Source organism: Monodelphis domestica, chromosome 3 (genome assembly GCF_027887165.1).
Source record: "Monodelphis domestica isolate mMonDom1 chromosome 3, mMonDom1.pri, whole genome shotgun sequence".
Taxonomy (NCBI): domain Eukaryota; kingdom Metazoa; phylum Chordata; class Mammalia; order Didelphimorphia; family Didelphidae; genus Monodelphis; species Monodelphis domestica.
Genome location: NC_077229.1, coordinates 287,266,566 through 287,280,311, shown reverse-complemented (window position 1 = coordinate 287,280,311; position 13,746 = coordinate 287,266,566). Strand labels below are relative to the sequence as shown.

Genomic DNA, 13,746 nt, shown 5'->3' with positions numbered 1-13,746 from the left:
TCCCGCTAAGCCCCGCCTCCGCCCCGCCCCCAAACTTAGTCACCGTCTCCTTTCCCGTACCGGGAGTTTCGTGAGGCTAGGCTTTCGAATTCAGACTGACAGCCTCGATACAGGGCGCATGCCCACACTGCTTTCCTCACTTCCCTACCCCACTTCACAACAGCCCCGCCCGCCCGGCTCTAATTCTACTCCGTCCCCACTCAGCTTCCGGCTCCCCTCCCAGTCCACCCCTCCCACTTCTTTCCTCCGGCTTTGACCCAGTCACGTGAGGATCGAGCGCGGGGGCTGCTGGGACTGGTACTGCCGGTCGATCAGGATTCGGCCTCAATATGGAGGCTCCAATCGGGTGGTGACCGAGGGGCCGCAGGGAAGAGGACTAAGCAGCGATTTTCGGGGCCCGCTTGCCCCGTGGGGGATGTGAGGGGTGGCAGCACCAACGCAGGGGTCGCGGTAGTTGGGCTAGCGGCGGCGGCTGCCGGGCAGGTACCTTCCTCTCTCCGGGCTCGGGTGAGCGGCCCCGCCCGGCTGGGCCCGGGCGGAGGCGGTCGCGGGGGTCGCTGTCAGCCGCGGTGACTGCGGCGCGGCCGCGATGGCTCAGTGCGTGCAGTCGGTGCAGGAGCTGATCCCAGACTCGTTCGTGCCCTGCGTAGCCGCTCTATGCAGCGAGGAAGCTGAGCGGCTCACCCGCCGCAACCACCTCGGCTTTGCCGAGCTCCTCAAGCCCTTCTCCCGCCTCACCTCGGAGGGTACGTGTCCGCGACTACGGGGCCAGGTGCAGGATGGGGGTAACCTGGGGGAGGCGGGCCTCGGATGTTTACATCCCAAAGTTGAGGCCCCTAGGGGCCTACCGGGGGTTGAAGGTGGGGCCGGGCTGGACGGGCCGGGCTGGAGTTCCAGGTCCTCGGAGTCCTCTTCGGCTGCCTTAGCATCCTTACCTGCACGCTCTTCCCTTTTGCTTCGTCCCGAAGTGTCAGCTTTCTGGCTGTCGGAAAAATGTGAGCTCTGGAGGAGAGCTTTCAGACTGTCATCGCTCCCCTCTGCGGGTCACCAGCTGTGCAGGGAGGAGGAGGAGGGTTGGAATGCAGCCACAACACCTGAGAGACGAATAGGAAAGTTGCTAGACGAATTGGGGGGCCGGGGTGGTGGCGGGGATTGTCAGCTCTCAGACCCCATCATTTGTCTCTGAATTCTGGTAGTTAGGCTTGCCATAGAGGGTAATGGTAAAGACGGCATGTATCATCTTGAGCTTCCTATTTAAGAAAACTTTCACGAGTTATATGTTGTCCTGTTTGTTTGTTTGGTATTTATCTCTCTGAGTCCGCTTCCTCCTTTAAGTCTACTGCTTTACGTCTGTTATGAAGTCTTTATTTTTCTAAACTTTTACCTGGCAATTATCCGAAGTCCAGCATGAGTGATGAACCTTTCGATTGTCAGGACTGAATTGCTTCCATGTAATAAATAAGAAGAGCAAGTCAGTTGTTGAGTTGGCAATTCTAATACTTTTTGGTATAAGGATTCCTTTATACTCTTAAAATTATTTAGGACCAACCCCCAAGAGCTTTTGTTTATGTAGAACATGTCTATTGATATTTACAGCATTCCAAATTAAACGATCCTAGTAGCATTATGAAAATCGTTTTGACCTTGTGAATTCCCTGAAAGGGTTGCACTTTTAGAAAAGCTAGATAAAATCAACCATTGATGATGATCATGGATTGACTGAGTTATTTAGAAATATAGAGCTGGATGGGACCTAAAGAGCATTTATTCCATCTTTCTCTCTTCAGGCAGATAAATGACTTCAGTAAACTATTTAGGAAAGTTAGAATCACCTTTTTGGTAGAGATCTCAAAGGCCAGCTAGTCCAAGTAGTAGTAGCTAAGAATTCGATCTATAATTATTTGACAATTGGTTATCCAGCCTAGCTGGATATCCGTGGCTGTCTCTTCTTTTACTGAAGAGACTGCATCTGTTCTCCAGTTTTAGGTACTTTAATTGGGAGGACCAAAAGAACTGAATTTCAAGATTGTAGTTGCAAAAAATCCTAAAGGATAGAAGTTACAGATCACAACTCCAGGTATAATGTAACCAGCATCCTGCAACAGACTAACAAGGTACATGTGAAATCCTATTACAGTGAATACTATTATAACACAGTCTTTAAACAACACTTTCTGTCACCAGGGTGGCAAATGCTAGCTGTGCCCATTGATTTGGTTACCAGGAATTTACCTCAACAAATAATCTATTATAATATGTATGCCACAGATGTATGCAAGAGTCAGTATGGTAAAATGTGTTTGAATTATGGGCTTCTTGTACTTGAAAGGAAATAAGAGGAGAGCTGAGTTGTAGTTGGCCTCTTGGAAATATTACTGTTCTGACATCAAGAAGCAAAAGTCCTTCAATTCTTCACTTTCCCCACTTTTAGTTTGCTAATTTTATCGTTTCTTAAATTGGGGAAAAATAACCCAAATTAGTTCCTCCCTCCCCTACACTGACTACTTTAATACATAAGATTTAGGAAGGGGAAGTGGAAAGATTTGTTGTATGTGGGACTTTTCCCTCTTCTGCTAGATTTAAAACTTTCATTGCAGAATAGTTGAACTTCAGCTGTTTTTAAAAAGTGCTTGCCTTTTTTTTTTTAAGCTTAGAACTAATTGACTTGGATTCACCTGATCTTGAGTAAAACAGGTATCTGAATTTTCTTCTGCAATTTAGTGTTGCCTAGGGCTCCTCAGTGAGGGTGATTTGCCCATTTTCTTGATGCCAATACCTGCAAGAAATGGGACTTGAACAGAGTTTTCCCTCATTGCAAGGCTGGCCCTTTATTTGCTATACTGTGCTATCTTTCAGTTCCTCAAAACAAAGGCTGTAACAATCCCAACCTAGGAAAACTTTGTGTCCAATTCCTGTGACATTTCCTGATTACTAGCAATATACTTATAACAAAATCTCAAAAAAAAGGGGTCAAATTCCTTTAGAGTGAAATCTCTCTTCCCTTCTCAATTCTCCCTCTCTCCCCTTCTCCTCCTTTTTCTTTTTTTCACTTTGTGTCAGGTTCTGGTGATATAAAGACAAAAACAACAGTTCCTGTTCTATGGGAACTTATTACTGGGAGGGATGAAACAGGTACACAACTAATAAATGCTTTTAGATTGTGATTTAAGTGTTTGCCTTGTGCTAGGCACCATTCTATGAGGTGCTGAGGGTAAACACCAGAAATAAAATTGTCTTTGCCCTCATGGAGCTTACAAGTCTTTGAAGAAGACAACTTAATAATAGTTAGCATTTATATACACTTTAAAATTAGCAAAGGACTTTACACATTTTATTTACTTCAATCCTCACAACAACTCTGTGAGATTAAGTGCTATTATCTTCCTGTTTCAGAAGAGGAAACTAAGGCTGAGAGAGGTTAAGAATTTGCCTAGGTTCATACAGGAAAAATATCTAAGGCAGGATTTAAAGTTGGCCTTCCTGACTTTAAAGTCCACACTATCCACCAAATCACCTAACTGGTGTGTTATGTTACACCATAGAGATAATAGGGAATCACTGAAATTTATTGACATGAGAATGACATGGTCAGATCTTGCTTTAGAAAAATCACTTTAGCAGCCATATGGAGAATGGTGTAGAGTGAGAAGAAACTGGAGATATGGAAATCAATTAGACTGTTATTGCAATAGTTTTTTTGAGAGGTAATAAGGGACTAGAGTGATGGCTATGTGAGTAGGGTGAAAAGGGATAGATATGAGAGATTTCATGTATATGGAAAATCTGAATTTGGCAACTGATTGAGGTGAAGGAGTGAGGAGTTGAAGATGAATCTGAGTTTGGGAACCTGGGTAACTAGAATGATGATGGTGCCCTCAACAGAAATGGGAAAGTTTGGAAGAGGAGTAGGTTTGAGGGGAAAGGTAAGTGACATGTTGAAGTCAAGATGTGTACAGGGTATTCAATTCAAAATATTCAATGGGAGACTGGATTTAGGATGGACTAGGCGTGTGTGTGTGTGTGTGTGTGTGTGTGTGTGTGTGTGTGTGTGTGTGTGTGTGTGTGTACACATTTCCCCCATGGAAACTGATGAGATTACTGCAAAGGTAGAGAGAGAAGAAAGCTCAGGATTCAACCTTGGCAATATACAATTGGCTGGTAAGAGATAGATGATGATCCACCTCAAACTTGACAGCTAGTTATTCTCTAAATTTTTCTCTAAAATTCTCTAAAATATTCTCTAATATATTTCATCTCTGTTTACCAATCCCTATTGCCTTGAATATGCTTCTTCCTCTTTAAACCTCTGAATCCTAATCTTTCTGTAAGGAGGATGTACCTAGGAAGTCTTTTAAATACTTCCCCTTCCTTTCAATAGCAGATGCTTTTTTCCCTCAAATTATTTCATATCAGCCCTTCCCCACTCCCTGATCCACCTCCTTTCTGAACTACCGTCCAATTACCTCTATTTTCAGCCTTGGAATTATTCTTTGTTCCTTACTGCCCCTCATCCTATGTGGAATATAAAAAGTGGATTAATGTGATAGATCACAGAGTTATATTGTTGAGGATCTTATGTTGGCCTAAAATAATATTCTCTCTCTCCTCCCTCTTTCCCCCCCCCTCTCTCCCTGTATCCTTCTCTTTCCCCTTCCTCCCTATCTCCCTCTTTTCTTCCCTCCCTCTCTCCTCTCATAGAGTTTTGCTTCATAAGTTCTATTTCTAATATAATTTTACCTGGAAAGCTCTTTGAGTATCTCAGTAGAATTTATTATAATGGGATTTTAACTTTTATTTTTGTTGTCATGATGAGATTTTTCTATTTGCTTTTCAGTTATACTTAACTGTTTTGACTCTATATACTTTCTCTACTTTTCCACAGTGATTATTTTATATTTTTGTACTTTCCTTACTGTATCTTAATCCTTTTCACTCATAGCAAATGAATTAACCTTTTTTTTTTACTAAGAATATTGATGCCATCTGATAGGAACTCTAAACTACTCAATACTGTTTTAATATCATCATTACTTTTCCTGAAGATGAAGTATACCATTCTTTCATTAGGCTGTTTTCACTACATGAGCCCTTTATTCTGGTTCTTCTCATTTTCTTTAAAACTTTGCATGAGCAAACCAATACTTTTTTGTCAGATAGCTTCAGCTTCAGTTTCTCCTTACTAGATCTTTATCATCTTCCAAAAAATATATTTAGATGTTCCCAGTTTTTAAAAAAACAACTTCTAGAACTGTTTCCAGCTCTAGTTTATCTTCTGAACTCTAGTCTTGAATCTTGAATCACCAACTGCCTATTGGATGTCTCCAACTAGGCATTCCATAGGCTGATAAATATTTATATCCAAAACACACATCTGACCATGCCATTTCCTCATTCATGAAGTTTCAGTGCCTTCCTCCTACCATTTGATCTTATACAAACATATATGTATTTTAAAGTCCTTCACAGTTTGATTGTAGCCTGCCTTTCTTGACTTTCTACATATTATTCTTTTTTATTCACTCTAGATTCCAGTCACATTGGCCTACTTGATATTCTTTGTGTACAACATTCCATCACCTATACATGTCCTTTTACACAAGATATTCCCTCTATCTATTCCTTGTGGAATTCTTAGTTTTGTCTAAAGCTTAGCCTTGCTTTTATTGCTTGATATTTGTGTGTGTAATACACAGAGACACAGACCCTCCCGCCCCTTTAAACTTTGTGCAAACAAACTATAAGATAAATAGGAAACAAATCAGTAGAAGGGTTTTAGTTTTTTAACCTACAACTTGAAGTCAGGTGACAGATATGAGGAAGGAGAGCATTCTAAATTATTAGGTGGATGGGTGAGGGGTAGCCATTAAAAATGTCTGGAGTCAAGTGGAGTTTTTTGTTCTAGGAGCATCAAGAAGACCAGTGTCCTTGGATTGGAGAATACATGGCAGTGTGTATACAAGGACTAGAAAGGACATGGCGTGTTATAAAGAGTTTTGAACCCCAAACAGAAAACTTTATATTTGATCCTGGAGATGATATGGAGCCACTAAAGATTATTGAATGGGGATGGGGTATGTCTCTTGGTTGGACCTATACTTTAGGAAAATCATTGACAGCAGAGTGGAAGATGGATTGAAGTTGGAAAAGACTTGAAGCAGGGGATCAACCCAGCAAACTATTCTAGTAGTCTAGGTCTGAGGTAATAAGGCCCTGAATTAGGATGAAGACAGTATCAGAGGAGAGAAAGCAATATATTTGATGTTATGTTATGTGTTATATTTGGTGTAATGTTATAAATGTTAGACCTGGCTGACAGTGTTTGCCTGGAGACTGAGACAGAGTTGAGAGTAGTACAGCAAAGCTTTATTTGACGGAAAAGAGGGGTCAGAGGGGGATGGGAGGTCGATGGCAGCAGAAGTAGCATGGGGAGGGGTGGGGAATGGAGATCAAGTGGGGAGCTTGAAACCTGCGGGTGTCCATTGGGGTGGAGAAGGGGCCAGTCTTTTATAGAGTGGTGGTCTGCGATGAGGTAACCTGGATTGCTGTTAGTTGATTAGATCGGTTAATAAAAGTAAAATCAACAGGCCTTGGTAACAAATTGGATCTGGGAGTTATGGTAAGAGAGACTGAGGGGTTAAATATCTCTTAGGTTGTGAACTTGGGTAACTGGGAAGATGATAGTAGCCTTGACAATAATAGGAAAGTTAGGAAGAGGGAATGGTTTGTGGGGAAAAATAACAAATTGCTTCTTTGTGACATCTAATTTGAGATGTCTATAGGCAGGGAAATGTAAGTCAGGAGGTGAGAAAAGAGATTAAAGCTGGTGAGAGTCATCATCAACAGAGATGATAACTGAATATAGGAAGTTGATGACTTTACCTAGTGAAATAGTATATCAAGAGAAGAGGTGGGGCTGGTAGGTGGCTCAGTGGATTGAGAGTCAGGCCTAAAGATCCTAGGCCCCAGGTACTTCTTAGCTGTGACCCAAGGCAAATTACTTAACCCCTATTGCCTAGCCCTTGCCACTCTTCTGCCTTAGAACAAATATATAGAATTAATTCAAAGGTGGAAGGTGGTAAGAGTTTAAAAAAAAAAAAAAGAGGCCCCTGAAAAGATCCCTGGGGATACTCACTGGCCTGACATGGATTAGAGAAGGAACAGTTATAATTGATAGTAAGTTTTTCCTTACTGCAAATCTAAATTTGCTTCCTTGCTACTTTTATCCATTGCTTCTAGTTCTGAGGCTAAGTAGGATGAGTCAAATTCATCTTCAATACTTGACACAACTATCATGTCCCCCTTTTTCCAGGATAAAAATCCTAGTTCATTCAGCTGATCCTCATATTGCATGATCTGAAGGCATTTCATTATCTTGGCTTCATTGGATGCTGTCCAGTTTATCAATGTTATTCCTAAAATGTGGACACAGTATTTCAGGTGTAATTTTAGTGCTAAAGTGCCCTTTAGACAATATATGCTTGCTTAATCTTTTTTTAATTAACATTTTATTTGAGATATTTTCATTTTTGTTATGTTGTATCCTTTTTTGCTTTGTTTATAGAACACCGAACTCTGACTTTCTTCCTTTTCCCCATTTTTTTTATTGTGTTTAGTAGAAAAGTCAATGAGATTTTGAATACTCTCTATTGGGTCTTAGAATTAGATGTACTTTAGTTTGAGTTCTTTGCATCAACATTAGTAACTGTTGTCACCATGGGAAATTGATTTAAATTATCACAGCTCAGTTCCTAAGCAGTAAACATGAGAATAATCATTAAAATGTATGATTCATGATACTACAAGGAAAGCATTTTGTAACCTTTTCTTTATTATTTTTATTTACAAAATTTTACAAAATAAATCATGTAGAGATTGATTAAAATGAAAAAAACCTTCATTTCATTAGTGGTAACTTGAGAAAAGAACATAGTAAAGAGCCAGTTTTGATCAATGAAGACTCCTGTCTGATATGTACTGGCTATATGGCCTTGGGCAAGTCATTTAACCTCTTAGTGCCCTAGGGAAGTATTTAAGACAGTAATTGCAGAAGTTAACTCCCTACATTCCTAGAAGAAGTTCAGCCTCTATTCATAACTTGTAAAAAAAATAATGTTTTTAAAGGCATTTTTGCATGCTGCTGGGAAAAGGAATGATACAACTAGTTGATAGTGTTTGAAGTGAGTGATATTAGCTATAGCTTAAAATTGTTAGAAATGGAAGAGACATTTCAAATTAAGCACTTTCAAAACTGGCCACATCATTTTTTTAACCCATATGCTTCTTTCCCAAATTCTCCTTTTTCTGTTAAAGGAAATTGCTGATCTATTCATCCTCCACAGTTACTACTTTGGAGACTTTTAAAATTTTGTCTTCTATAACTATCCACATACAACTAGTTGCCAGGGCAGACTGATTACAGTTGAAACAGTCTACAAGTAGCAGAATGAAGATTTGAACTAAATCCTTTAACTCCAAATTTAGATTTTTTTTCCTACTATACCAAATTGTTTTCTCCTTTGAGTATTTTACCTCTTCACTGTACCTTTAACAAAGTTTCATCCATATCTTAATGTGATTAAAAAGATGCAACAAACTGCAATAGGTACCTCTTGAGTATGAGTGATAAAACATGAGGTCACATTTGAACCCAAGTCATTTGATTCTAGAAATCATTTGCTTTTCCCACTATATTACAGTGCCTTATATTAGTGGAGTTTTTTTTCCCACCCACATGTCTTCTTTCCCCTTCCTTTCCATTTTAGATTCAATTTAGCAAATATTTGTTAAGTACAAACTATGTTCAAGACACTGCACTAGGAATATGAAAAATGAAAAAGTTCATTTTCAGGGAATGAGCTTTGTACTTTTTAATATCATGTACTCAGAAAAGTAAGGAGTTGAAGACTTGAGAGAGAGAATTGAGACTTAAGGGAGAGAGCAACTGCCAGGTGGATGGGGATGGTAGGATCAAGAAAGACTTGGAACAGCCTTTCTTGTGGAACAGGCTCTGACTAAATTAGGAACTCCTCAAGGGCAGGGATTATTTTATTCTTGTCTTTGTATAGAAATTAAATGCTTATTGATTGATAAAATGAAGTGGTATATAAGTAGCCAAAGTGAATACAAAGTGTAACAAGTGGAGATGTTAGAATCATAAGTTATAAAGATGGAAGGTACTACTACTACCTATGAGGTCATTCAGTGCAGATGCCTCTTTTTGCAGATGAGGAATCTGAAGATTATCTGAGGCCCAGAGAGCTTAAATGACTTGCTTAAGGCCATATATCTGTTCAGAGACTAGATCTGAACCTACATTTTTGGGCTGCAGACAGTGCTTTTCCTACTTTACATACTATTTTCTGAAGGGCTAGCTTGTGCAAAGATACTGAGATAGAAGAAGGAATGTCATATTTACTGAACAACTAGTATAGTTTGGCAAGAAGTAAGACAGGTAATGTGAAATGAGGAAGGGGAAAGATAGGCTGGAACCAAAAGACTTTGAATATAAGGCTAATGTCTTAGTACATATATGTTGTTTACTTGACTCTTTTTCAGCAAGATTAGAACATATACCATTCTAACTCTTATTTTACTAGTTTGTATGAGAATACAGAATACATAGTATATTTTTCTGCCTTGAAGAGTTCACAATCTTATTGGGAACACCAGATTTGATAATAGCACTATGGAAGATAACATGTAATAAGAGCCAAATTGAATATACTACGTATACTTGTCTCCATTCCCTTACTTCCACTCATTTTAAGTTCCTAGAAATTTGAGTTGTATGCCCCTACCACTTGATGGAAACTGTTTTCTCTTAAGGTTGTGGAAGCTTTCTTGACTGCTCTGTTCAATGATTTTTTTCCTTCAAGTCTTCATCCTTCTTGACCCTGCAGCTTTTTAACTTTATGGATCTCCTCCTTCTCCTCAATAACCTCTCTTTCTTTAGATTCTGTGCTCTCTTTTGGTTTTTTCGATTTGACTGACCATTGTTTCTCACTGTCTGCTTTCTCCTCCCATCCACCAAGACTCCTTGAATCTTCTCTCTCTACATTCTATACTTTAATGATCTCAGCTACTCCCTTGGGTTCAACATCTTTATATAAGTGACTCCTAAATCTATGTATCTAGCCCTAACGTCTCTCCTGCCTACTTCAGTGTCTTACTCAGGTATTTTTCCTATATTAGCTGCCTGCTAGACATTGGATGACTCATCAACTCAACATGTCCAAAATGAAAATCTTATATTTCTCCAAACTATTCATTCATTGGCCAAACTTCTTCATTTCTAGCCATGGCATTCTGCCAGATTGGAACAATTCTTGTATCTTTCAGTCCTCAAATCCAGTTTCTCTGCTGAAATTTTGTTCCAGTTGCCTTTTGGACTTTTTAAAATTAGATGTCCTAGAGATAACTTAAACTCAACATGTCAAACTGAACTTGACTTCTTTTTTGCCTAAATTCTCTCTTCTTTCAAACTATCTTATTTATGTCATAGCCATGAACATTTTTCCAGTTTCTCAGTATCCTTATTTCAGCATTTTCCTAGATACTTCACTCTTCTTCATCCTGCATATTCAACCAACTGCTAAATCTTGATGTTTCTACTTTCACAATATCTTTCCCTGTGGATCTATTCTCTCCACTTTTAAAGCCTACCTTAGTTTAGGCTTTTATCTTACCTAGGTTAATACCATAACTACCTAATCAAATCTCTCATCATTCTAGTCATGTTTAACCCTGCTGCCATAGTACTTAAGCACAGATCTGACCATGTGACTCCCCCACTAACCAACTTCAGGCTTCTTATCTGAAGGATAAAATATAAGCTCATGTGTTTAGCTTTTAAGTTCCTAAACAACCCCCCCCAACACACACATATTTTTATGGCTTTATTGAACATTATTCCCCTTTGTAATCCGTGAGTCAGCCAAACCAGCTCTTTCTATGTTCCTCATATTTGACACTGTCTCACTGACTCCCATGTTTTGGATGCATTTCTCCCCTTCTGCTTTACATGGTTCCACATAATTTTAAGATACAACTTAGGTACCATATTGTACATAAAGCTTTGTCTTATCCCCTCCTCTACCAATTGTTAGTGCTGCCTTTCCCAAACTCCGTGTGTGTGTGTGTGTGTGTGTGTGTGTGTGTGTGTTTGTGTGTGTGTGTGTCTATCTATATGTGTGTCATCTAAGTGCTACAGCAGAAAGAGTACTAGCCTTGGATTCAGGAAGATTTGAGTGCAAATCAAGCTACAGACAATTATAATTGATCTAAGGCCAGTTACTTAACCTTCATGAGCCTCAGTTTCTTCATTTGTAATATGAAGATAATAATAGCAGCTTCACAGAGTTATTGTGAGTACCAAATGAGATGATCTATGTAAATTGCTTTGCAAATCTGAAAGTACTTTATAAATGCTATCATTATTATATATTTGTACTTATTAACTTTATATTTATGCTATATATTTATATATACTTATTGTCTCTCCATTAGAATGTAAACTCTATTTGAGTTGTGCTTCATTTTTTGTATTTGTATCTTTAGCCCCTAGTCCAGTGCCTGACACATATTAGTAGCTTAATGAATATTTGCTCTTTGATTATGTGGAATTCTTTGTGATAGACTTAGTGACCTGCATTTTAAAAGACAGAATTTGGATGGGTAGAAAAGAGGAAGAAAAACTTTGAAGGCATAGTGGCAAAAGGCTAGGATCATAGGAATACAATGGAATGTTTAGATAGTGGTTAAAGCAGACTTCTCTAGCTAGAGTAGAGAGGTACTTTTTGGGAAATAATAGAAATAAGGTTTGACAGGGAAAGCAGATCCAGATTGTAGAGGACATTAAATGCCAAAATATGAACTTTAGATTTAAAAACCCTAGTTGGAGTGGAGAGATCATTGTAGGTAGTTGGGCAGGAGACTGATACTATAAGTGTTTAAAGAAGTGTTTTGGAGGTATTCGTGGAGATGGGAGAGAGGAGCAAGATGGAGAACATTTCAGGGAGACTTTTATAGATCACATGGAAATAAGAGCATAAATTAGGGAAAAAATAGAGAAAAATTCAGTGTCTTGGTTCATCTATTACTCTATATCTTGGAAGATCTCATTTAGGGAAAAACACAATCATTTTCAATAATAGCTTATTTTTGCAGGGCTTCATCAGAACAGACTCATGAAAATAGACAATACAAATATTATTTTTAAAAGTAGCCTAAAAATTAACCAATTAACTCATATTCTGAGTTCCCTAATGTGAGAAAAGGATTGTTTGAAATTGATATTCTGCTCCCAGTCCTTAATTATGCTATGATTTGTGCCTTTTAGGAGAACGGTTTAGTAGAAAGATAGCTAGAGAATAGGAGTCAGACTTAGGCTCTTCTCATTAATCACTTATATACAAATGACTTAACCTTTCAGGGTCTTGTTTCCTCATCTGAAAATTATGAAGCTGGGGTGCAGCTGGTTGGCTCAGTGGTTGAGAGCCAGGGTCCTAGGTTTAGACACTTACTGGTTATTTGACCCTGGGCAAGTCACTTAACACCCATTGCCTAGCCCTTACCACTCTTCTGCCTTGGAACCAGTATACAGTATTGATTCTAAGACAGAAGGTAAGGATTTAAATAAAAACTGAAAATTATGAAGCTGGACTAGTGTATTTCTTAAGGTGACTTTTGGCTCTAAAAATTAATCTCATCTTAAATCCATTTAGGAATTTTGTTACTTAGATTTCATTTACTAAGATAAAGTAGAAGCTGAAAGACAATCCTGGTAAAAGCACTGAAATTAAATCTGAAGAATATGGTAAATGCAGTAAAGGATAAAATCTTACAAGCTAATAAACCTCTCCTACTTTACATATCCCTATTTACTACATGAAAAAAAAAGTCTCCTATGAAGAATGATATTAACTGGATTTCTCCATGTTTTATGTAATGTTATTTATTGCCTGTGAAATTTTGGGAAAGATGTAGAATAACAATAGAGTGAGAAAAAAATTGCAGGAAATCTGTTGTCTAGATTTAATTTCTGTTATTAAGACAGTGAGGAACAAATTTTATAGTTTCTAGAGTTCATTTTTAGGATTTACAGCTGGATGAGTGTTGTTATGAAATATTGATACTAAAGAAAGGTTTAAGATGAAGGATAGATGAGGATTATTCTTTATTTATTTTTAAGCCCTTAACTTCTGTCTTAGAATCAATGCTAAATATTGGTTCTAAGGAAGAAGAGTGGTAAGGGCTAGATTATAGGGGTTAAGTGACTTGTCGAGGGTCACACAGCTAGGAAGGATCTGAGTTCAGATTTGAACTCAGAACCTCCCATCTTTAGCTCTGTTTCTCAATCTACTGAGCCACCTAGTTGTCCCCTATTATTTATTTATTGATAGAAAAATTTGAGATCTTACTAATTTATGAGACATTGTTCTTGAGATAGCTCTAGTTTCCACTAAGATTTACCACATACACTTAATGCTTGGAAGGGAATTGGTTGGGACTTTTATGACAAGAGGGCTTAGTGATATTGAAAGGTGGGAAAACGATGTCCAGCAGCAGTTTCCATCTGAATTCACAGCTGGATGGTATAACATTAGACTGCATTGTCTTTTTGGAGCCTTTTGGGCCCAGAAGAAGTTTCCCAAGAGTTGCTTAATACTTAAGGAATAACACTGAGATAGATTCCCCAAACTTGAGGAACATGTGACTTGGGCCATAATAAGCCATTTGCAGATTTTT

At 38.6% G+C, this 13,746-nt stretch overlaps 1 protein-coding gene across 3 annotated transcripts in view; it reads left to right on the top strand.

Annotated features, from left to right (window-relative positions):
• The first annotated feature begins 226 nt into the window (after window positions 1–226).
• TRAPPC8 (trafficking protein particle complex subunit 8) overlaps window positions 227–13,746 on the top strand; it is a 148,706-nt gene continuing 135,186 nt past the window's right edge. The window contains exons 1-2 of one of the 3 annotated variants that reach the window (XM_056823847.1): window positions 609–746; window positions 1,981–2,114. Coding sequence is in view for 2 of the 3 variants with exons in the window: in XM_056823846.1 (XP_056679824.1) it covers window positions 590–746 (157 nt within the window). In the remaining variant the exon portion in view is untranslated. Of the gene's footprint in view, window positions 747–1,980; window positions 2,115–13,746 lie in introns of all 3 variants that reach the window. The other 2 variants (XM_056823846.1, XM_056823845.1) reach the window with 2 other exon arrangements.